This window comes from Dermacentor variabilis, chromosome 2 (assembly GCF_050947875.1).
Source record: "Dermacentor variabilis isolate Ectoservices chromosome 2, ASM5094787v1, whole genome shotgun sequence".
Classification (NCBI taxonomy): Eukaryota; Metazoa; Arthropoda; class Arachnida; order Ixodida; family Ixodidae; genus Dermacentor; species Dermacentor variabilis.
In genome coordinates this window covers 99,762,209-99,788,145 of record NC_134569.1, presented here as the reverse complement: position 1 = coordinate 99,788,145, position 25,937 = coordinate 99,762,209, and the positions used below count along the sequence as shown (strand labels likewise).

The 25,937-nt window shown below is 45.2% G+C and overlaps 1 protein-coding gene across 17 annotated transcripts in view; it reads left to right on the top strand.

The window, feature by feature from the left end:
• The window catches only part of LOC142572384 (uncharacterized), a 113,812-nt gene that overhangs the window by 3,753 nt on the left and 84,122 nt on the right, over positions 1–25,937 (top strand). For 16 of the 17 annotated variants that reach the window (XR_012826072.1, XR_012826073.1, XR_012826071.1 and 13 more), the window contains exons 2-5: positions 12,624–13,559; positions 14,205–14,341; positions 18,196–18,366; positions 18,537–18,737. Coding sequence is in view for 2 of the 17 variants with exons in the window: in XM_075681465.1 (XP_075537580.1) it covers positions 12,624–13,559; positions 14,205–14,341; positions 18,196–18,366; positions 18,537–18,737 (1,445 nt within the window). In the remaining 15 variants the exon portion in view is untranslated. The remainder of the gene's footprint in view (positions 1–12,623; positions 13,560–14,204; positions 14,342–18,195; positions 18,367–18,536; positions 18,738–25,937) is intronic. The other variant, XM_075681466.1, reaches the window with a different exon arrangement.

Below are 25,937 nucleotides of genomic sequence, written 5' to 3'. Positions count from 1 at the left end.
CTTTGCTCCCAAGGCTCCAAGAACAATGGACGGATTAGGGGTGCTTATCTCTTTCCCTTTACAGTAAACATGTTACACTTGAAGCAGTTTTCTTCAGCATAGGAGTTGTGCAGATTGCGTGCATGCTGTTTCTAGCTTGGAATTTTGCTTTACTTTAGTAGACGAAATTTTCGTTTTTAAGATGCCAGTTTGTGCATTGAGTATACTGCACTTCGTAAGCAGTGCATCGGTTACTGCAGCGCCTTACTCACTTCAACTCCTTTCTTTTTGTAGGTTAAGGCATAGTCGTGGTCTTAACATTCAATATTCATTCTACAAATAAATTTCACGGGCTGCCTTTAATGCATGTCAAAACCATTGATCTCATCAGGTTCAGAGCACATAAGCGCCTGTCCTGCCGGTGCTAAAGTTCATGTTTTCGCAACAACAGTGGTGGGGTGAAATTAATCTATCCTTTCACTTGCTTCCTTGAATTGACAAGCATGCTTGTCTCTGCTACTTGCAGTACTGCTGCATGCTTTTCTGCAGTGCGAAGTAGGATCCAGTTGCCTCTTAGCTTGTACTGTGGTTTGCAAGGCAACACCATACAGACCTTGCACCATTTTGGCAGAGGTATCAAAACTTGAGTTGCATGTGGCCTGCAGTTTCTGTGGCTCTTGTGAGCTTCCAGGGTGTTTTCCTCCTCCACCACTAATTTACCGTAGTATTGGAAAGCTCTTCCTCCCATCTGTGGAACATGTTGCAGTGCAATTGGAAGCTATATGCCATGATGTACCCTGATGGCACGCTTGAGTTTATAAGACCCTGTCTGCAACAGTCATCTCTTGCTAAAGCTGTAGAACTTAGTTCGGGTTCCTTACATGCACACACCCTGAATATTGTTTATAGCAGTTTGGAAAAGGTTGAACTTGAGAAAACAACTGAACAATTATCTGATTCCGAACTGGGGTTGGGGGGGGGGGGGCAACATGTGGTACAAGTTCCACCTTCAGGCTGGTTTGTTTTCCATACTAGGCCAGCTAGCAGCCTTAACAAACGCGAGTACTATTCATGCTTATAATCTAAGTGTTTTTCATACTGTACATAGCTACGTAAGTGCAACAGATTCTGCAATTTAAATATTTGTATGAAGGAGTAAGTTGATAAGGTTGCATTCTTCAACTTGAGAAAAAGTCGAATAAGGAACTTATAAAAACAACTGCATTAGGTTTTTTTAACATTCTCTGCAATTCTTTCAGTGCATCTTCCCTAAGATGAATCTTTCAAACATTTCATAAGTGATTCTAAAATATTAAGCTAACCGAATTGCACAGAATATTCTCAGTTGTTGAAATGTGTGTGTGTCGCCTTCTCGTCCTCGTCTATTCTTGGTGTAATTTCTAAAAGATAGCTGCAGTTGTGCTTTTGGGCTTATCAGTCCATAGTGTACCACAAAATTATTTGTGTTAAATGAAATGTGCAATGTCTTTTGAACAAGATGTGTCTGCTCATCGACTTGTTATCATAAGAGGCATACAAACACTTAAAAATTAATCCATGGTAGTCTTATAAAATACTGATACATGCTACTTGTTGCTGAGAGAATTTTTGTTAACTGAGAAAATGTTAAATCCTTGAAAGGACTGCTGCCATTCAAAAAGGATAGAAGCAGCTCCTGCTAAGCTACATATTCTCAACAATACATAATTTATTAATTATACAAAGCAGTCCCTTTTTATTTAAGGATGAAAAGATGCAGCTTCACGACTTGAATCAATTCATAAAAACCTGTATAAACGCACTTATGTTGTTTACAGCATTGTAAGTGCCAGACCCTAAAACTTGCGTATTTTGGAAAGTGGCAACAGCACATGCAGTCAGGCAACTGGTGAATTTTACATATGTGCAGTGCAAAGTGATAAAGAAGTGTCAAGAATCTATTCGCTATGCTAAACTTCCCTCGTTGCCGCACCCACCCGCCTTACACCCTCTCCCCTTTAGAAGAACCCCACCTATATATACTGCGGGGAGGAAAGCAAACGTCGCCTTGAAGAAGACAAGTCCACTTGTCCTGCTTTCACCTTGTTCACGTTTTGCCCATAGTCTTGAATTTCCATCTCCGGCATTCCCCGTGTTTTCCCTGCAGGTCTAGTACGAGGCATTTACAGAACATTTTCTTGGTCTTGTTACCTGCTAGGAATATGTATACCTAAGCTGCTAAAAAGGACATGTATTTAGTTCGCTGGCATGGAGTAAGACATTTAGGAGGTGAAACTCCCGTCAGCGCGAGCGAGCGTGGGTGACCAGATAAGGTCACAATTGTTCTATGCGCTGACGGGGCCGTATACAGTGGCGGCGATATGCGGCACGTCGTAGAAGCCGCAGCGAAAAAAAAAAAAAAATGCAGCGCCCGGGCAGGCGGCTCCAGCGCGCTCTCAACGGCGGTGATTTCTTTCCAGGCCGCCAGGCGCCGCCAGCACAATAACGGCTCCGCGGGCATGTGACTTTTTCTGGTCGCCGCAAACAGCGGAGTTTCCACTCCTAAATGTTTCTTGCTCCGTGTTCGCTGGTAGTGCCTTTCACTGTAGAACACTTGTTAAATTGTATGTGTAAGCCTCTCACAATGCAAGCCATTGTTGTATAAAAGAAAACTTAACACTTTTGCATCTTTAGCAATCCATTTCTAAAGTACATTTTAGAAGTTTTGCTGCAGGTGAGGGGTATATGCACAGCTGTTATATTTCTCTAAGGATACACACACACACACACAAAAAAAAAACACTTATGACAGTGAAACCTAAACAAAATACATATGTTAAGTTATATGACTATCTTTTATTGCAAGTTTCACTCCATGAAGGGTAAAATAAGTGGGAAACAGTTAATGAACAATAAGCACCCTGTTCGCATGTAAATAATGTGACCACCAACATAATGCTAGGGGGACTTTCGGTCTCGGAAAAAGAATACAAATATATTACCATGATAACACGAAGTTATGCCGCCAAGAAATACGAAACTATGCGTAAAAGTGGGTACCCACAAGATGCTTTGTTCATCATTACTGCAAACTGCTGTTGCAAAATACAGTGAAAGGACGATTGCATGTTGACGTCTGCCACTGACTGTTGTTGAGAACGGCCTTGTCCTGTATGCCACCAAGGTTATTGGACAGGCAGCACTTCAGAAGTGCCTGCAGCACAATTGAACATAGCTGTGTATGTGGTAGTGCCTAGTAATTTTGGTCACTGCAGTTTAATGTGCCAGAAAGAAGAAATAAGAAACTGAAAACATGGTTTATTCGCGTTACAAACCTGAATATAACATGTAGCGCATTCTGAAAGGGAAAATTTAGAAAAAAAGAAACTCGCATTATATTGATACAAATATGGTATACTCGTGGACAACCTTCTGTGGCTATGAAGGGAAAGCTACGGGCACTTGACTGCTGCATGTGTTACCGCGCCAAGTAGTCTAGCAGCATTTGACATTGTTTTTGGTTGCTCGGAGCAGAGACTGAATCAACACAGCTTCCACACGCAATGGTTTCGCGTACGCCCAGACGTGGAAGAGCCGCAAAATAAGTAAGCCTTTACACTTAGCGGTGTGTTCTGTATTATTTAACTGTTGCCAATAAGGTGCTTATGTTTTCTCTTCCCCAGCCTAAACGTGGATTAAAACACTGCACTGTTTTCAGAAGCGCTCTCACTCGTGCGCACATTGTCTCCATAGCCACAGAAAGTTGTCTGCAAGTGTAGCTTGAATTTTACATAATACTTGGTCTTAATTTGATGATCCCCATTGGTTGCAAGATGAGAACAAAATTGAGGTGCTGCAGTTTTTTTTTTCTTCTTTTTTTTCGAGCTGGTTTAATTATTACTCTTGTAAACAATATATGGAAGTCTGTGGACAGTGTAGGGAAGTAAATGTCAGGGAAGTATGAAATGTGTATTTCTTTAAACAATGGTGTTGTGCAACGCTCATAACAAAAATTTTGCTAGTTTTATCTTCGTATTTGCTGGCAATATAGTGTATGATAGCTGGCAAGCAGTGTTAACCCCATGCATGCTGAAAGAAATGAGATTATTGCATCATTAAATGATATTGTGCACTTCCCACAATAGGATTCTAAATATCTATCCACCATAAACAATTAGTGCACTCGAAGCTACGCAGAAATAGCTCTAGTTGAAGCATAAGTGCATCATTTGTGCTTCATGGCCTTGCAATTCCTTTTACGTTGTAAAATATTGTATTTGTTATTTATGTGTGAGTTTTATCATCTCGTGTTATGTAGTCACATTTTTTATCTTCATGGAATTCTTGTTAGAAGCAATAAATCAATAAAGCAGCAGCTGGGTACAACCGTAAAAGGATGAACTGCTACAAGTGTAAGCTGGTTTCACAAAAAGACATAAACGAACCTAGCTAAGGCAAACAAAGCAGTTGTGATGTGTAACTTGGCAATATACAAGAAGAGCTTAAAAAGACGTCCACATTTATAATTGCATCAAACCTATCTTTGACCCTTTAAGTCTTAAATTAAAGCGAATAGCAGGAAAAGATTCCTTTATAAAGTTATCCTTGAACCAACCACACATTTCACACTTTTGTGGGCAGAATTTTAATGCATGATTTCAGTTCAAATCACTGGGACGTCGTGGTACCTAAAGGAGCTTGTCATTGCATCTGATGGTCAGACCTTGAAAGTCTGTCATACCTGGAATGTGTACCATGGGTGATTTTATTTTTGCTGTTTGCATGAAACCGTTGAAGAAAGTCTAGCGAACCTGTTTCTTATCATTACATCAGCAACAGTGCCAGAAACTGTGATATCATCAATTGGGATAAAAGAATAATATTTCTGACTGGCATGATAAGCAGCATTCTTTTGTTTCTGTAATTATCTGTCTCTTCTTCATATCATTCCATTTGTATGTCTGACACATTGTGTGGCGATAACATGCACGCTTTTGCTTTTCAAATCCTTCCTCTCCGAGCGTGGGGGAATGCTCGCGAGCTGGTGCGTGCATGTGTGGAAACCCACAAAGATAGAATGTTTGCACCATTGCACAAATGTTAGCACTTGACTGATGTCTACAGAGTTGTCAGTATATTGATCATTTTCATGGAGCAGTTTGTTCTAGAGAAATGAGAAGGTGCTTTTGGTGGTGTAATGAATACATTGTTGTGCCAAAAGGAAAATAAAGACTTAGGAGGGAAAGTAAGAAACGATAGGTTTGAGCACTTACCTATCGCTTCGGCGGTGTGCTGCACATTGCCTCAGCAACAGCGCATGCATACGAAACCATTACCGCTTCACCTTGCTTCTATATGATCAGCTGTCAGAAATGTTGCTAACACACTGTGCTCCAGTCATGCCGGATTTGATTGTGTGAATTGAATGCGTGTGCCGTAAGTAGTTGGCTGCAAAATTAGTGACTGTCATATTAAGGAATGGAATGAACCTGTGGAGTCAAGTTCGTGGATCATTGCTGCAACTGTCCGTACATGTTACCGGCACTTTGAGATATAGAGCTTTCTTCGAGGATACAGAAATTTTCTCATCTGCCAGCATTGTATCATTAACCTCCAAAGAAAGTGTTTCAGCCCCAGAACCTTGGCAAGAGTGAGTACCGCTCATTAAACAATGACAAAGGGAGCAGCACCGGTTCCTGTCATAGTACGTTTCACGCACAGTATCTACACACATCTACCCCAACTGGCACGGAATCTTAAATCGCTCTATTGCCATTGTATCAATAAGTGAATGGGCACACACTTGAATATATGAGCACCATTACGCATAATAAATGACTGACTACACCGATAGCGCACAAATGGTCGAAGCTGAATGTTTCGTGACGGTCTGCAAGAATAAGCAAGTTACTAGCGATAATACATCTTTGTTACAAGGTATTACAATGTACAAAATGGCTACATTTCAAGTCTTGAGCGCAGCAAGAACAAATCTATCGGAACTGAGCATACCTGCGAGCGATTAGAGTGACCACACCAACAAAATTTACCGAGTCAGAAATGTGAAAAGCCGCTGCATCAAAATATTTGTCAAATAAAGAACGAAGAGCAAAACACTAATCCTGATTAAATACATGAGCCGAAAGTTTGGATAGTTTGGAATACATAATTAGCCTCACTTTGAAACAAGCACCATATACGCTGCTCGTGCCATTTGGATATAGCTTAATCAGCTTCCAAAGCACTTTTGCGTCTTCGCTGAAGCTGTGGCCAAAGCTTCGTGTCGCCCACCCAGTCACTGTCAATGCTATCTCCCGAAACAGACGTTTGCTAAGCCGCACCGGCATCATGCACGCCCATTGTAAACGCAGAGACAATGGAGGCATTTGAGGCAAGCAATGGATCCTGGTGTTAACAGCGCAAAATATAGACGAGGACAGGAGACGAGAAGATCACACCAAGAGCGCTGTTGGATGCAATGGATACGTCGCCATTTAATCAAACATGGCAGTGCCCACGAGATCACCGCGAAAAGGGTCAATACAAATGAAGGTCTAATATTTCTGTTTGGAGCAGTGTTGTCTTGAAAATTGAAGCGATACATTTTTGCAATCGGCCAATTCATGTGATTCCAAATGGAATTACTGGACCTTAAAGGCATCATGTCAAGGCAATGGAATATTTAGGTTTCTGAGACCCCCCTGTCACGCGTCTGATAATAGAATTGTTCTGCGAAAATAATCTAAAGCATAAAAGCGCAAAAACGATACCAAAACCCGATGGAGCAGCCGAGTGAACCTCTTTGTGTTATGTCACAAGTGTCCCCTGCGGGGAAGGCGCGCAAGGCTTGCTGGTCTCACCTGCTGGGCAACCGAAACCAGCGAAGAGCAGACGCTCAGCTTATTCATGACTGCACCGGAACTTCAGGTGACAGTGTCAGCTGCACCAGCTCTTTGGATCTGTCAAATATTGACAGTTATAATTCTGATGAATTCAGTAGCCACGAATCGCTGTCCACATTTGACCCGCCACCATGAGAGCCAGCGCCTGTGCACTACATATCGTGCTGCAACCTGAGGACCATGGGTATACCTAAATACTGATTTTATATGTGCTGCTTGCTATTTTAGGTGTTTTACTCCTTCTCAGGGTAGCACTTCACATGCTCACTGTAAGATGTGGAGCACGACTTTCCGCATTTGTATCCTGCAAGAATGCCTCTGACAGTCTAAAACATGGACCGGTGCATTTGTTTACACCGGCAGGTACAACGACCACTCTTCGTTACCTTGAAATATAATGCTATCCGCTCATCGGTGATATCAATTAATGTAAGAACATATCGAAACAGGCAGATATTGTGCACCGTTGCATCACTCTGAATCACTGATATGAGTGCGACCACACATCTTAGAAAACAGCGAGTGGGAGACTATCGTATGGGAGCATTGTTGTGCTGCCTACTCATCATTCTTCGTATTCTCTTCATGCGCACAATATGTTCTGTAAAGTGGACATCGATGAGGACTTTGTGCGTACGATCGTTCATTTAGAGAACACATAGTTTCCTAGCGGAAACGCTGATGCCAGTATAGACATCGTTGGCAGCTGAACGAGGCGGTTGTTCACACTGCTGTATTGAGGGGCCTACACTTGCTGCCCGTTTGGAATACGAGGCAAGCAGTGCACCTCGGAAGCTAAATAAATGAGTTTGCATGACAATATGTAAAAATACACCCATGTTCGTAGTCGCATTTAATTTAGGGAAGTGCTGGTGAGTGCGGCAGGCAGCTTTCCGTCGAAAACGGCAACATACTGATGTCGATACTGCTCCGTGTTGTTGCTTCTCACTTTTTATGTGTGCACTGTACCAAATAAGAAATGGTTTATTTCAAGTCTGTATGGTCAAAACTGAACTACATACAGAAGGAGGTTTCTTCATCCTGATGGCTTAATTAGCTTCATGTCAGTTGCTCAGGTCCGACAACAGCAGATGCATCAACTATGCGACTGCGACATATCAGCTTAACCTCGGCTGAATGCGATTGGCATTGGTTCAAGCTGTGTGTGCTGATGGCGAGGGCTGAAGTTCGTGCAGTGAACAACGCAACACCGCTTGCTGCCCCCATCACTTGCCCGTAACTTCTCCCGACAGCTGCTTCTCACACCATGCGCTAGCTAACGATCTTCGACTCCTCGACGCTGTCGTCTGCATGACCCCAGCATGCTCTGCATGGAACACTCCTGACATCATACACAATGTGGCCTATAACTGAGGAGGAGGTAAGGTAAGGCGTTTGAGGCAATTAATTAAATTAATTTGTAAAAAATCTGTGCAACTCTCAAACCTGCTTTTTTGAGGATGAGACGGAAGTGTTCGGAAGAACTTACCCAGCGAATTTCATTGACATCCATTGACATAGAAAAATTGCCGGAGTTGCCCTTTAAAGGGTTAAAGATATTGCAACATAGATATTGCATGTTTCTTTCTTTTTCTTTTTTTTTCCCCCGACGATGTGCACGGGTGTCCTGACTGTGAAGACAAACTGCTGCCGAGTCTCAAGCTGTTGGCTGAACTGGCCAGCGGTGCAGTTGCTTTTGCATATATACTTCGTGAATAGTCTTTAGTGTTCAAGCCATTGTTTGCATAATGTTTTGCTGGCGGTTGGTGTTCCCTGTACTCACCGCGGAGCTCCGCAGCGGCTGCACCGTCCAGCTTTCCACCATGGATCCCGGTGAAAACACCTCGTCTGCATCTACACCTGCAGCTTTAACAACGTACATCATTGTTACCAATACCCACAGCACTGGCATATTCTCCGGGCAAGATAATGTTGACGTTGAGGATTGGCTTAGCATGTGTGAGCATGTTAGCCGGAACAACTGCTGGCACCTACCATATGCTCGCAATTGTAATATTCTACGTGGGTAGAATACCATGTGTCTGGTTCCAGCCTCACGAGGACAAGCTGTCTAGCTGGGATGCCTTGAAGGACAAGCTCCGAGACCTTGTTGAAAACCCGACAGGTTGCCAACTGGCTGCATGAAAAGAGCTTGCCATCAGAGTGCAGTCTTCCACTGAACATCGAAGACGTGCTCACTCTTTTGACAAGAAAATGGCTGATGCTGACAAAGTAAGCCAGATCCTCAAAGGAATTGCAGACGACACTTTCAACTTATTGACCGTCAACAATCTTTCCATCATTGACGTCATTGTCAATAAACGCTACCGCTTCATTCCACAGTTCTCCCGTCTCCCGAACACGGCTGCGATGTCATCCTGAGTCAGCCCTACCAGTGCACCCCTCTTCAATGAGAATGCGATGCATAACGGTCATGGCAAGCTCAAGGCTGCAATTCTAGCCCTGTTCCATCCATTCCCACTTGGACCACACCACTGACCAATCAGCACCAGTGATCTCCCTCATCCAGGCAGTTGTGCCGCAAGAATTTGTCAACCTCAGTTTTCCTGCTGCCTGCTCTGTCTTCCTACCCGATGCCAGACTGGTGCTGACAGCTGTGCCTTGCAACGACCTGTATTCTCCTCCTGATTTCAAGCCAATCTGTTTCCATTATCACTGAATTGGCCATGTAGCTCGCCACTGCAGCAACTCTTGGACATCCCCATATTCAAGCTACTTTTCCCCCTCCTCTCTCCTCGACCATATGCTGACCCTTGCCGTTACTCGCTTCGCCGTATGTCTCCTATCACTGACATTCCTGTAGATTACACTCGCCCTGCTCACCTGCCATCACTGAGCGCCATCGTCCCATGCACGCTGCTATTCATTGCTGACCATTTATAGACCTTCCCAGACTAAAAAGTAGTCAGTGCAGTTTCTCGGGGTGGTGCTGCATTATTTTCATCATGCCGAAATCCTCCATTGACGCTCCCAAATAACCAGAACTTACTTGATGTTCACGTCGACGGTGTCCCTTTGATCTAGATAGAGCCCAGGTGTCCATAATGAGTGCTAACCTCAGTTGTTGACTGAATACGTGCAGCTGCAGACTACAGATATGAACTTCAGAGGAAAGCCATTGCTCACTTGAAAAAGATTGACACTAAAGAGGCTTCAAATCAACCTAAATTGGATAGAGCAAATAATGATTTCAAAATCTTTAGTGAATCCTCACAGAACTTCACTCACTAACAAAATCTGTTTGCTGGGTTCATTACCCTCTGAAGCAGGAAGAGAGAGAAGCTTGAGAGGCGTTTGTAAAGAACTTCCTCTAAAAGTTTGAAAATGACAAGTCATCCAATCTTGCAAGCATTGTAACTAGCTATGAAGTCTGTTTTTCAATGTGGCCTAAAAGCCGAACAGCAAAGCATGATACTGCCTCACCAAAGGGTACTGGAGATAGGCTACTTGTTATGGATCAAAACCATATTGCTATCATCAGAAATGCAGAACTGCTAATTTTAGGCATGTAGTGTTCTCTCTGGGCATCCCTCTGACTTAGTCAGAGTGGCTTTTGAGAAAACTAGTCGGTGAAAAGCAGTTTCTGCACTGTGCTGCAAGACCCTCATATGCAATGTTAATGTTTGGGGTTTTACGTGCCAAAACCACTTTCTGATTATGAGGCACGCCGTAGTGGAGGACTCCGGAAATTTTGACCACCTGGGGTTCTTTAACGTGCACCTAAATCTAAGCACACGGGTGTTTTTGCATTTCGCCCCCATCGAAATGCGGCCGCCGTGGCCGGGATTCGATCCCGCGACCTCGTGCTCAGCAGCCCAACACCATAGCCACTGAGCAACCACAGCGGGTCCCTCATATGCAGTAGGGCATGTTAATGATAGAAAGATAACACACATTGTCACCTGTTTGTGGGAAACTTAAATTGTGAATAACTAACAAAAGAAACACTGGTATATCTTTCAAAGCAAGAATCAACTAGTCAAGCGAAACTTAGTGCACCTTTAGTGTCCATGTAATGATGCAAGGGATGTGTAAACAAGCAAGGTGATGGTAAATTCTGAGCAAGTTGCTATTGTGACTGGGGCAGTTTGAGAGCGAGGGCAGGCAGGTTGTGATATGTCGGGTATAGTGTTACTCTTCCACACCACTTCAGCATGGAATCTGCGACTAGGCAATGCAGTGAATGTACTTGCCACATGAAGCAAATTGTGACACAGATATTGAACTGTAAGTGCACCTTATGCATACTTGGGCAAGGGGGCACTTTCTGCATCTTGTTCAACACAGCCAAGATGGCCAGCCTTGTGTTTCCTGCACGAGCAAGGCATGAGAATGTTAGTAGCGTTCCTTCCGTCCTTCGTTCCTTGCATGAAACCTATGGCTTCGACAGCACTTTGAGTGCAAGCTTGAAATTGAGTGGGAAAGCCTGCTTTGCAGTTTTCTTTGTGTGTGTGTGTGTGTGTGTGTGTGTGTGTGTGTGTGTGTGTGTGTGCGTGTGTGTGTGTGTGTGTTGTGCCTCACAACTGTGTTGGTGCAGACCTAGCTTTTTATGTTTGTTTTATGTGCCATTTTTTGTTTTTCCAGAATTACTGAAAGGTGGGCAAGTTAATGCAGATTCATAGCTGTGTACTTGTGTAGTACTGCTGAACACAGACGAAAGAGGGCTGGAAAAAAGAATAGCCAGGGCGTGCATTGTACTTAACCAAATTTTATTGAAGAGAAACACTGGGTGGCTCAGCTAACGTTAGCCAAACTTCAAAAATAAAGAATAAAAATATGGCACATTATATAGTTATGAGACATATACAGTGTATGGCCATCTGTTCTCTTCCTCCACCAACATAACCTTCGTGGACTAATTACTTGACTAATTAAAAAAAATAAACAAACAGCTTGGCAAATGTTAGCAGGGACACCCTATATATGCATGGCTAACAGCAGTAGGACATGCAAAAGTGAGAGAATTTACGAAAGTATTTTGACAAAAGCCAAACAGCAGCAGATCATTTATGGAGCGTCGTAAGGCAGAGAGACAAGGATAAAACAGCCTGTCACTTCTAAGTTACACACATTCCATGAATGTTTTTTCCAATTGGAACATGCACAACAGTCCATTGTTACTTGTGTAACTGCTGCAACATTGACTTTAAGAGCTTTGAAAAGCTGCACTTTGACACTGTAACAAAGGGACCGTTTCCTAGATGTTGATGTACCAAGGTTTGAGGCAGACTGATACATTGAGTGTGAATGACTGAAATGGAAGAAAAGGCAGGTTCCTGCTCGCATTGCTTTCTTGCTTTAAAATGACCCAGAAATGGAACTAAGTTGCCTTAAACCTTGCTTACTTGGCATGCATATTTCCGGACAACTGATTAGTGTTCTAAGCAACAGTTTTCCTCTGTGGATTTGAATGTGCCCTTCCCTCAACACTTTGTGCTCACTTCCACATGCAGAACATTTCTGCAGGCTTTCAGGAAATTGGCAGTCTTGTACCAATGCAGTGCTGTTCTCTCATTTGTTTTTTTTTTGTGGAGAGTTGAGATTTGCAGCCAGAACTGCTTCTGGTGCTAGATAGTGTCAAGGTTCTTGTAATTAGTGCTGGTGTTTTTGCGGCAGATGCCCCACTTGTAGTTTTGGTGAGCATTCAAAGGTACACAAAAGTCACTTACGACATTTATGAAAACAGGTTATAGATCCGTACTTAAGATGAAGTTGGTCTTGTTTGGCGGCTCTTTGTTGCAGGTCTAGGCGTTCCCGAAGATCCAGAAGCCGTTCACGGAGCCCCCCTCCCCAGCGCCCTAGGGTTGGCCGATCCCGGTCACCACCCTTGAGCCCTCCTGCTGCCTACCAGACGCATCGACGGCGGGAGCGCAGCCCCAGCTACGAAACCAAGTTCGCCTCCACGAGTCTCGGTGCCGAGTTGCGCAAGCATCGCAAAGGCCGCGAGCTTGAAAAGAGTCGTCACTCGGTCGGCAGCCGGGTAGCCCCACCGCCGCCGCCTCCCCCGCCGCCGCCTGCTGCGCCATCCAATGGGCCTGCTTCTTGTGCAGACATCCCACCACCTCCTCTTCCACCACCACCCCCCAGCGATCCTACGCATCCACCACCACCGCCACCTGAAGCCCCACCTCTTCCTCCACTGCCCCCTCCCCCACCTGCTGCTGTGGTGCCACCCTCTGCAGAAGCTCCACCACCAGTGCCTCCCAAGGCACCCTCCAAGCCTTGCACACCCTCTGAAGGCTCCCCGGAGCTGGCCTCCTCGCCAGAAGAGGCAGCCACAGCACCATCCTCTGGTGGCGGGGAGGACACCAGTGCTCCACACAGCAACAATGGGGTGTTGGAAGAGGAGGATGAGGGCAGCCTGGGTAGTGGGCGGTCATCTGCCGAGCAGGTATCCGCACAACCCAGCCCTACGCAGCCTGCAGCAGCACCACCCCAGCGCAAGAGCATCAAGGAATTGCCTATGCCGCCTGGCATGAAGGTGGAGGACGTGATGTCACCCGAGGTGGCTGACCGGGAAGAAGGATCGCCTCAGCTTACTCAACAGCAACAGCAGCAGCAGATGAAGCATGCATTCACCATGGCCACCCAGAGGGCATTCTCTGGAACACCTGCTACCGGAACCCAGCCACCTCAAGGGGCAGCTGCTGCCTCCATGCAGGTGTTTCGCAGGCCAAGGTGAGAGCTACATGCCTGGTCACAAAGGTGTGTGTGTGTGTGTGTGATAACTTTATTTGGAATCCGGCGATTGGGAGGCCCGGGCCTGGGGCCGCCTAGATGGCCACTGGGAGCTGCTGCTCCCGTGCGGCTTCCTTGGCTCGCTGGACGGCCCAAAGTTGGTCTTGGAGTTCTGAGCTGAGCAGCACGGCCGACCACCGCCCCGTAGATTTTCTGGGGAGACTGTTATTACTTTTTTTTTTTTTTTTACGTTCTTTGGAACCAAGCTGTTGCATCATAAATGAGCCAAATACTTAACCTGAACCCTTCCTGCATTAAAATAGCCTATATACGCGAAAATATTGGGAGTAAGGGGTTTGACGCTGGCATTCTTGAATTGCAATTTGAATGCTAAATACTTTGGAGGAAAGCTTGCCCTTCATTTGTTCTGCTAGTAATTTGCATTTTTCTGACAAAGGAGTGAAAATATAATGTTGAAACTTCACCAGTCTAAATTGATTTCGTGCTCCTTTTACTGTTGTGCGAGGCAAAAGGCCAGTGTCTTCATACACTTTACCACACAGATGATGGTACAATAGCATGTTAGCACTGTGTATTGCAAAGCATGTCTTATGGTAACACTTATATATTTTGACATCTTTGCAGGATTCTGAACAAGCCTCCTTCTGATGATGAACGTTTTCCCAATTGGGGCGAGCGCTGCGTGGATGTTTTTGATATTGTGTGCCAGATAGGAGAGGGCACCTACGGACAAGTATACAAAGCCAAAGATAAGGACACCGGTAATTTGCTCTTACTCTTTCTGTACTCTAGTGTTTTATCTTGTTGAATGCATGAAAACAGGCTGCTGAAATGCGAGACTTTAGAAGTGTACTGGCCTCAAGTGAATATGTAACATTTACAACTTGGTGGTGAGCCCGTAGCAGATCAGAATCAGACAGGACTAGCTGCTGGGCTATTCAAATTATATAACAATTATTCCCTATGGAAATTGGAAAAATTCATAAGTATGCTGTTACCTTAAGTTGCTAATATGAAAATAGTACAACTGCACTGTCTGATTTGCAGTCATCAGCACCTATTTGCAACTAGCAAAGTAGTCAGGTTTGTGCATTGGCATTGCCCATAATTTTTTTAACTAGTGATTCTATTTGCAATGGTCAGAAAATGGGATTAAGCTGTCCTGTGCCAATGTGCAGCTGGGGTCATCCACATGTTTCTGGAAAAAATGACCCAGGACAAGCCCAGCTCGTCAACAATATTTCCTTGCAATTTTCAATTTCTTGATTATGCAATTTGTTTTTATTGTCTGCTGTTAAGCTTCACTTGTGCAATAAATAGTTTAGATTTACATAAATGAGCTCTTAAAATGGCACATCGTTTTTCTTAAAGGATTCCACAGCAAAACAGTTTGGCCATGATTGGTTGAAATTTGGGATAATAGCTTGGCACAAAAAGATTAATAGTCCAGCATTTGCAAGGTAGTAATGCTTACAAATTGAAAACTAAGCTGCAATATATACAATTGCTGACCAATTTTTTGGATGCCCGAAACACTAATTTTGACCTACACGGTTATTAGAGAATTTTAGCGCGTCCGCTATTCCGGCAAGTGCAGGCAGTTTGCCGGTTGAGCGGGGGCGTCAACGTGAGCGGCCAGATCAGTGGCACCAGCTGGTGGCGCAAAGCTCAACCACACAAACACAAGGCCAATTACTACTATATTCTGCTTAGCTGCTGGTGTAAATTTTCGACAGTGGCGTAATCGTGTTCACAATTATGCCGCTGGCGAAAATTTGCACCAGCAGTGAAGAAGGATATAGCGGGTTACTGCAATTTTAGCTCTGTGTTTGTCTGATTGAACTCTACGCAACCACACGGCTGCACCGCTTCGGCCGCTCACGTTTACGCCCCCGCACATCCGACAATCTGCCCAAACCGCCCCTGTTTGCCGGAATAGCGTGCGAAGTCTCCATTAGCCTTCCCTGTAGCACCCACTACCTACTTATAGAACCAATGTAAAATGACATTCATTTTTCGATTGTCTGGATAGAGTTTATGAACCAATGACCACTTACGGCCTTCATCTGGCATGCCCACTGTAAAAGCTTCGTGTAATATAGTCTTCCATTGCTTTCATAAACCTGCTCTGAAAATCCGTTTTACTGCTCCAAAATGGCATGGGCCAGTAGCATCACTGATATCTGCACTTGGCAACAGCTTTTTGTACCCGTTGGGCTGCACGACAGGCAAATGCAAACGCATCCACAGCATTGACCATCAAAAAATTTCAAGTAGATATTAGTACAGTCAAACCTCATTAAAACAAAATGGCATATAACGAAAGAGTTGATATAGCAAAGTAATTATGCCTCCTTGTTCAGCTTTGTTACAAGGAGGCTTTACTGTATTTCAATGAAGCACAACATTGAGTGCAAGATTATAAGAACATATTTTTTGATTTTCTGGCATTGTAAAAGCAATATTGATTTTATCGCAGAAATTCTGTCTTTTTTAGATTGCCTGATTATGCAGACATTTGCACGGCCCCGTCTTTGTCTGAAAAAATGGTTGGCGACGGTACAGCTTTCATAGAAGTATGAGAGCACATTCTTTTTTAAATCTTTTGTGGGTCCAAGGTAACTAACTATACTGCAGCTATCTTTGCTTGCAAGCACTGGCAGTCTAGGTGGTGTTTGTCAATGGGTTGGGAGAGGTGTGTAGGTTTAGGTTGGAAAGGCATAATTTCATTCTCGAAAGGGTTTGTATACCAATAACAAGGTGATCTGGAACACCTACCATATTTACTACTCTAACACACCCTCAATTATGCACTCTGATTTTCTTGTGGTGATCTTTTGTTTGTTTGGGTGAGTCCTGCACAAGCATTGCAAGGTTTTGCACGCAAACTGTGCAGGTGGGCATTGGTCAGGCAGTCGATCATGCAGGCCTCTGTATTTTTGTTTTGGCAGCAACTGCTAGTAATGCCAGGGTGTAAAGAAAGTTATGAATTGGAACACTCATGTTAGAGCACACCTACAATGTGAGTTGTCAAAGAGAAATGTAATTCTGGGCATTAGTCTAGTACTACATTGGACATCCTCCACTAGTCGCTATAATACCATGCTATTGCATTCTCTATCTCTTTAATGCACAGGTGTGGCCACTGTTAAAGATAACACGGCGCGCATGGCCGCGCTCCTCGGACCACCAAGCAAGTGCCGTGCGAAGTATTGCGGCGCAAGTGCAATCAGCGCAAGAGGCAGAGTTAGCTGCGCGTCGTCTGCTACGGTTCCTCCCACTTCGCCGCGAGAGGCGAAGCGTGAGAGGCGCGCTTTGGAGTACACAAACCCTGTAGCAATGGCGTGCAAACAAGTAGTATTCTAAATCAGTTATTGAAGCACGCAGGCATGCTACAGGGTTTGTGTACAGCATGCCTGCTTGCTTCGATAACTGTTTTAGAATACAACCTATTTACGCACCATTGCTACAGGGTTTGTGTACTCCAAAGCGTACAGCAGTCTAGGTTTCGCCACATACGGTGAAGTGAAAGGAATCGTAGCAGATGACGTGCAGCTAACTCCGCCTCTGGTGCTGATTGCGCTTGTGCTGCAATACTTCACGCGGCGCCCGTCGTGGCACTTTGTGGAGCGCGGCCACCCACTCTGTGTGACCTCTAACAGTGACCGACCGCGCCTGTACTTATGAGATGCATAAATAGAACAGCTGTGTGATGACTTTGATGACTGCTATGGTGTTCACAAAAACTGCTGGATGCCATTACTGGATAAGTATGTGATTCCGTGGTGCTCTAGAATGTCTTTGTTTGCTGTGTTAAAATGCAAAACTACAGTGTTTCACGATGTTTCACCGTGTTCTTATAGGAAGCACTGTTTTATTGTTGTTTATTCGCATGACACTTTAATAAAAGCAAAATATAAGCAAGTTGTGGTACAAGCCCTCTCAAGAAGCGTTCATAGTGAAACAACGCTATAGAAACACTGACGAGAGAAGAACCATTCGTGTTTTTCTAGTGCTGTTTCACTACTAAGGTATCATACCAACTAGCTTGCGCCCAGACCTTATCGAGAAGCATACTGATGAGCAGCGTCATGAGAAAGTGCTGATATGTTGCTGGTGCCACAACAGAAATAGAACATGAGAGCCTCCAATCAATCCGGTGATGCATTTTCCTGTTCGTACTTCCTCATTCTAATGTATTTATGTGCATTGAGTGGATCAAATGATTCACTGTACCATGTTGTCCATCCAGGTTTTGATGCATCACACTTGGTGACATGTGCCATCTTGATAATTAAACTAGCATTTGGCAGCGCGATCATTATGCATGTGCAAAACAAATTTTCCATGACCAGCATACAAGTAAACACAGTAGTCAATGGAACTTGTCTTGTTATCTATGTGTGATGCCTTGGCATTGGGGATCCCAAAAGCTCTAGGAACAAAGGGCACGGTACAGACCTTGATGCACACAATGCAAAAAAGATCCTTGACCAGTTTAATTCCAATGTTGTGACAAAGAAATGGTAGTGTCGTGTTATGATTGCAGCAGGTTCTAGCCTGTGGATGAATCTTGTGATTCATGTTTCCTGATAAGGCTCCCTATTGCTCGCAGGTGAACTGGTGGCCCTTAAGAAGGTGCGGCTAGAGAATGAGAAGGAGGGCTTCCCCATCACAGCTGTGCGAGAAATCAAGATCCTGCGTCAGCTCAACCACCCAAGCATTGTCAACCTCAAAGAGATTGTCACTGACAAACAGGATGCCCTGGACTTTAAGAAGGACAAAGGTGAGCACAACACACGAAGTTGAAGTTTGCAAGATCATGCCTGGTAGGTTGAGCCTGTGACTGCTTGGTGTCAAAGGCTGTTCTGGTGTGAAATTTAGCCATGATCCTGCCTTTTGAAATAGTTCCCAGATGCCTTCTAAAGCACAATTCACACTTCTCCTGGGGATTAGGGAAGGTATCCTCCATGACGTATCCAGTGAGCCTCCCCTCCATCCCCTGTGAGCATCAAGGCTGTGTGCCACTGCCGGGCACGTGCACACGCGAAGACTGGGCCCTTATGAATCCCCGGCCCTGGGGAGGCGTTTGTAGCTCTGGAACAAGTGCTCCCTGTCCGTACCGGGAGCTCCATGGGGCCGCGCCATCTGGTGAAGGTGTGAAATTGTCATCATGTGGTGCGCTCCCTTTGAAGCAGGGAGTCTTATTCGTGTGAATAACGCTTAAGCCTCATATTCCACAAACTGTCTAGCCTCAAGGAACCTGACCAACATTAAAGCAAAGCCTATCGTTGACTGTTTATATATTCATTAGAATTGTGAATTACGTGTATTACATGAAAGTAACAAATAGTGTACATATTACTAAATTTGTTTTTAAGGAGGACGTAAATAAGTGGTGCATAGTACTCCCGCGGTGGCTCGGTCACTTAGTGTTGTACTGCTCAGCGTGAGGTCGTGGGTCTGATTCCCGACTGTGGCGGCCATTCAGTAGGGGAGGGGGAGGGGGTGAATGCAAAAATTTTCATGCAGTTAGATTTCACCATCATCCTTTATTCTCTTGACAATCTCCAATTACTCCTGTCTTGCACCAGCTGATTCCATCTTATGCCTGCAAATTTCGTCATTTCTTTGTGTAGATTTAAAAAAATTTTTTAAATCCTAGGTAGCCAAAATTAATCCAAAGCCTACCACTATGGTCTCTTGTAGCTGCAGTGTTGCCTTGGGACATAGAATAAGTGGTCAGGTGCCACTTATGGTGGTCTCATGTTGCCTGCTGCATTGTCTAACCTTTATCTATTGCAGGTATTCTCTAACTTTGTGGCCTTGGGGAAACCCACCAGTTTTGGTGGTTGCGTGATGTGCCTCCTGCACGGAGCAAGAAACATTTAGGAGTGGAAACTCCGCTGTTTTCGGTGACCAGAAAAAGTCGCATGCCCGCGGAGCCATTATCGTGCTGGCGGCCTGGAAAGAAATTACCGCCGTTGAGAGCGCGCTGAAACCGCCTGCCCGGGCACTGCATTTTTTTTTCTCTGCGGCTTCTACGACGCGCCGCATGGCGCCGCCACTGTATACGATCCCGTCGGTGCATACAACAATTGTGACCTTATCTGGTCGCCCGCGCTCGCTCGCGCTGACGGGAGTTTCACCTCCTAAATGTCTTACTCCGTGGCCTCCTGTTAGGGGCGTTCCTTCACCAACCAAAATGCCACTGATCTATGAGGGCTCATGTGCTTCACGTTGCACAACAAAGACAGATGACTAGTCAGTCGGTTCATAAGGGTGATAAGGATTGAGCGATTAAGGGTTATGTGGCTCTCATCACGGTTGATAATGATTTGACGTGGATGGATAAGGTGCAAATGAAGGCTTGTAATGGCTGGAGCAATTCTGATAAGGTTGATAAGGCCAGATCAGTGTTGATAAGGATTAGATTGAATGTGATAAGGTTGATAACAACAGATAAGGGTTGATAAGGATGTAGTCTGATCAGGTTGATAATGACTGATAAGGGTTAAGTGTTTATGCTGGTCGGATCAAGTTTGATAAGATTGATAATGACACTGGGCTGTGTGAAGATGAGCAAGTGGCACAATGCTTACACATACTTAGACAGCTCCAGTGGAGAAGAACGAACCTTTGGGCGAGTTGGTGCTGATTGAACATGCTGAAGGGGCAGCATAAAACGACTAAGACGAAAAACAGGAAAGACACAGGAGAGCACTTCGGTATAGGTGGCAGTACTTATGTGGGTGCTTTCTAATAAAGTTGGTTGAGAGAGTTTAGTGCTTTCCTGTTTTTTCCTGCTTTTTGTCTTAGTCGTATTGCACTCTGCTCCTTCAAGATCAATTCCAATAGAGTTTATGCTTGATTTTTTTTTTTTTTTTTGCAAGCAAATGTTCGAAGTAACTCGCGCTGCGGAATGTCATCAATATACCGATCGCGAGGCTGAGCCTTATTGCCTGTGTCGCCCAGCATGAAGCGAGGTGCCCCTTGTGCACATTGAAACGCTTGTCATGCATTTTTCTTGCGGAGCTGACGCTGTGCGGCAGCAAACTGGCTTGCATCAAAACTTCACTGTGCCGACACTAACATGCCTGAACCACAAATAATGCATGAATGCACCCCACATGTCCATTATATCATCATCTGTCGGCTGGAAGAGTTGACCAGGCAGACAAAGATGGCTCTCTGCTTGTAGACTTTCTCGCGTTCATTGCCGCTGACGTGTTGCTACCATGAATTAAGTTTATGTGCTGTAATAGTGCAAATTTTATAGATTCTCTAAACTTGTTGTCAAGTATGTATTGAATAAACGTGTTTGATGTTTTGTTACAAGTTCGGGCAGTAGTTACATGAACAAAATGTTCAGGCATGAACCTCTGAAGCCATACACATACCTGCCAACCCTCCCGATTCGCCCGGGAGACGCCTGACTTTTTACTTAACTTTCCGATTGTACGATCACTATCTCATATCTCCCGAAAAGTGGTCTCTGTTCACATAATAATGGTTTTTGCGAAACCAGCACCATCTACAGCCACATCGTAATCGTCAGCATCACCAACAACGGCAGCACTAGCACCATCGGTATCATAGACTAAGCAGCCGACTACAGCGCCTAGTAAGCCTACCGAAGCCAGAGCCAATGTAGTTCTTGCATTTCATGTATGCCTTCCTTCATGGTGCATCTTGGTGCTGCTGCTTGTGTGTATGATTAGTGTTGGCTAGGCCGTCTGTGTGCGGTGCACCGTGTAAAGTTAGAATTCTCGTGTGCTTGATGCCATGGCACTATCAAAGCCGAACAAAAGGTATTTGCAGAAGTTATTGCAAGCTTATACTTCTGAATTTCCGTGCTTTTTGACATCAAGAAAAGGAGAAAATTTTGAATATTGTAGAACGTTTGGATGAAACGTCAGCGTGTTTTATGGTGTCGATGACGACTTGAAACTGCATGTTTCCCTGGCGAAGCATCAATGCTATGTTTGCACCGCTGAGCAGCAAGGCAACATAGTGAACTTTCTCCGGAACAAGTGCGACGACAGTGCCATACGTGTGGAGTGCCTGTTTACGGGATTCCTTGTTGAACAAAAGCTTCCCCTTAGTGTCAGCAACTACTTTGGGCCTCTTCTACGGAAAATATTTCCGAAATGCGACGAGGCGAAGCACTATGGATGTAGATGCAACTCTGAAACGCAACTCTGATGAAATACAACTATGAAGAATGCGTAGGTGGCCAACCTCAAATTTATTTCACAAGCATCACACTCGAGTCTTCGTTTCTTTATTCAGAGTTTCCCTCAGCTGCTGCCCAGAGATTCCAATGAATCTGCTGGAGACGCTTTAGATGCTCTCGAAGCTGAGTTTGCCACACTACAGGCGTACAGTCTTCCAGAGGTGGGACATGCAGCGGTCTATGGTTGGAAAAATGAAAACACTGATGGAAAACATGTTTCACCAAGTTGCTAAGGCTATGCTCGATTTACTCGTGATACCGTGTAGCAACACAGAGTGTGAGAGGATATTTAGCATGGCGCGAAAAACTAAGATGTGAGTTCCGCTCATCAGTGTGTGCAACACAATCCTCCAACACCTGCTGCTAGTGAAGGGCAGTCAGTCTGGACCATGTTTTGAGCAAAGCTACTCCAAGAAATTTTTGAAGTGAGCAAAGTCTGCTACTGCAAGGTCCTGCAAAAGGACTCATCGAACACTGCCTTAAAGTTTGAGCGAACCCCCCAGTCCCACCAGAAATTGGAACAGTAATGCAACAACGCCCCCCCCCCCCCCCCCCCCTCCCCGTTGGCCCAAGTAAAAAGTGTCCAGATTTTAGATCTCGCCAGGTTGGCAGGTATGCATGCGTGCTAGACAATGTGTAAACTACAAAAGCAGCATCGCCACAGTGTGAGCTCTGACCCCCAGATGTTAATAGTCGAACCTATTTATAACAAATTCGATAGTTGCTCGAAAAATGGTCGTTGTATCATTAGTTTATGTGGGAACTAGCCCTTGAACCCCCCTCCCCCTTTCTTTTTGCTTCATACGCATCCATCTGCCGTCTGTGTAAATGTGTCTACATTTGGGCAGTTAGCACACTGTCACATAATTTCGAGCCTGCCATGTAAATCTAAAGCTAGCCTTGTGACGGGTCACTCGAAGCTATGAAAAGAGACCATTACATGTTTATGAATAGTGTTCGTAACGAGGGGTCGCCTTATGATATTTCGCAAATTAGCGAGATTAAGTCCGAGGCTGCTGAGTTGGGAGAGCAGGAGCGCACGGCTAAGAGGAGGAGGAGGGTAGGTGGAGGCGCTTATTTGCTGTGCCAGTTGCTACGAACCTCGTTAAACCGTAGTTGGCTGGAGCTCGGAAAAAGTACATACTAAAAGGTAGTACTGCTTAACTAAAATAGCGTGAGATCGCCCACTTACCTGCGAAAAACGTAAATACGAGAGAGTGTGATAAAATGGCAGAAAACGTGCAGTATTTATTCACTTCGTGCAACAAAAGTATGTTATTTTCGTTTGGTGCCGCGGCGGGCTAGCAGCGACGACGGCGGCCTCAGACTCGCTTAAGCTATGAGCCAGCTTCTCCGCCAGCCCTCTCTTCTCGGCAAACACCTGCATGAGGCTGATGTAACGCGCAGCATCTGCCACTGTCGGGCCTGGATCGCCCGTGCTGTCGATTTCCATGTTGTCCTCATCACTGTCGTCAGGGGACACTTCGGCAATCACACAGGCAATGATGGCGAAGTCGGAGGCTTGAAAAGTCAAACCTCATAGCCGATGTATTTTCATGGTCGCAGCAGCATTGCCGACAAATTTCACTTTCGCATTCCAAATGCAACACACCGTAGTCAATGGTAGATCCCTCTTTCATGCCAGCATCGACTGCTTCATGCCATGTTCGACAGCACGAACGAGGTCAAATTTTTCTTCTGTGCTGAGCACCCGGTTTCTGTCCTAGCTTGCACGACACTGCAGCATGGGCCACAACGCTCCGACTCTGACACGGCGCTGAAATGATGCTGATGTTGATGTGGCTTCACCCTTCCAAGCATCCTCTGCATTTGTGCTTGGAGGCCGTTCCGATCTCTGAGGCTCGTTATTCTGCTGGGCCGACGTACCACTGTGATATCGCGACAAAAAGTAGTAACACTACGTGTTAGCCACTATGTATGCAATAAGCCGGTATGGTTTATGCGGATACAAAACGAATTATGTTCAATGGCCGCTGTGTCGGGGATTTGACTTTACTACTTTTAAAATGTAACTATGTACTACTTAACGATTAAAATGCAGTACGGTTTAATGAGGTTTTATTGTATCTGATTCATCTGGCGATTGTGAGGCCGTGCACCAACGTCAGCACCAAGCGTAGTCTGCCGCTGCTTGCAGCACTGCAAGCAGCGGTACGCCGAGCACGGGTTGACTGACCCTGAAGTTGCTGGCTAAGCCGGGCATAAGCTAAACAAGACCGGCAAAAGGCATGGGTTAGGTGTGCCCAGGAGACTCTTGAAAATTGTGCTAGGCGGCTTGCAACAAAGCAGGTGTAATAATAATACCATATTTACTCGATTCTAACGCGCCCTCAATTGTAAAGCGCACCCATTTTCCGGGACCAAAAAAGAGGAAATAAAGCGGCCTCAATTGTAACAAGCACCTGTTTGCGGTGACCTAAAAAAAGAAAAGTCCTTTACGGTACTGTGCACCTCATTCTTTCATACAGGAGTGCAACTTTCTCTCATTTGGAAAAAACAAAGATTTACTCCCAATGCACTACAGTTCCGGAAAAAAAAAGTAGCAATTTTGCCTGAAAGGCGGAGCATCGATTATGATAACAAATTAGTAGACAGCTATACGAAAAGTAAGGATAGTAGTTTTACCGGCAGTATAAACTTTTAAACGTTCGCTTACTAATTTAACTAGCATAGTGTCATGCGTGAACAAGCAAACATGAACACATGTCACTCAATGACCGCGGAAACTCTTTATCAAGACGCTGGAGGAAGTGCGGTAGCAGGAGCAAGGGAATTGACCTTTATGCGGCCTCTTACTTCAACGCAAACTAAGTGACGAGAGCACAATGCACCTAGATGCGTAGACTCTTATCTCTGTCGCTGATCGTTTTCAAGATAGGGGCCACGTGGCCACGCCATACTTAGCAGCCACCAGTGTAGAATGCCTCTTCTGTTTGCGCCAGTCCTGCACGCAAGCTCTGGGAACTTCGAATGGCTGTGATGCAGCCCGATTTCCATCTATCTGCACACGTGATTGCTTTCCTTTTGATGAACTCGACAGGTCTTTGCTGTCAGCACTTCCATGCTGATAGAGCAAACGCAGAAAACAGGAAGACGGACGGTGCACTTACCTAAGCCAAAGCAAGCATTGCCTAAGCCATGGCCTAAGCACACATGCTACAGTACATGGAGGAAGCTAGGGCAGCTAGGCTCAACGCTGTACGAGGCACCATTTTGAAATGCCGATGGCGATATGCTAATGCAGATTTAGGGTCGTACTTGGTTCTAACGTGCACGCAATTTTTGGACCCATTTTAATCGGAAAAATTAAGTGCATGTTAGATTCGATAAAAAATAAAATAATGCAGAAAAAAATGCAGCACTTCGCTTGTGGTCTTGGGTCTCACAGGAGTACTGACAACCGCGGGTTCAGGCTCGGCGAGGCACAGGGCCACGTCAGCCATCGCCTAGCGAGCAGATGCATGTGCGCTCAGGCCACAAAAGGGCTGCTGAGCGCTACACATGAGAGAACGCAGTGTTGCCCTGAGTTGGCAAAAACCATTTATTGTTTCCAGCAGCACCCAGCACTGCTCAAACGCCCGTTCCCGGCGTTTGCTGGAACCAAGGGGCTCCCACTCTAAGGGGGAAAATACAGACAAGGGCACCTGTAGCACGTTGCTGCCAGAGTAGAGGCTCCTGTGATGGCCATGCATAGCCATGGGGGAAAAGCCCCCATGGCTATGCTGCTTGCTCTCGCGATAACCTATGGGCCAACTAACGAGAGCTCAGGCAGTCTCCTTCGGTTTGGGCCTCCAATAAGTGCGGTGCGATGCAGTTGGCTATGCGCGAACAATAGGCACTGCTCTTCGGCGTAGCATCCGGAAATGATGAACGCAAGGTATGCACTCAGCGCACAAGCAGAGGCACCGTACGCGAGCTCAAGTCCAAGACACAAGGGGCCAGCGGACGAGATGAAAGCGTGTATGTACCCAGTGCTATCACAGAGAGAATCCCACACTTCCATCGCAAACCAATGCAAATGGAGCACTGCTGCCGACAGCCGTTGCAGGTGGAAAGGGGAGAGGCATAGGAACAAGAGAACAGGTGAATGCCCTCACGAA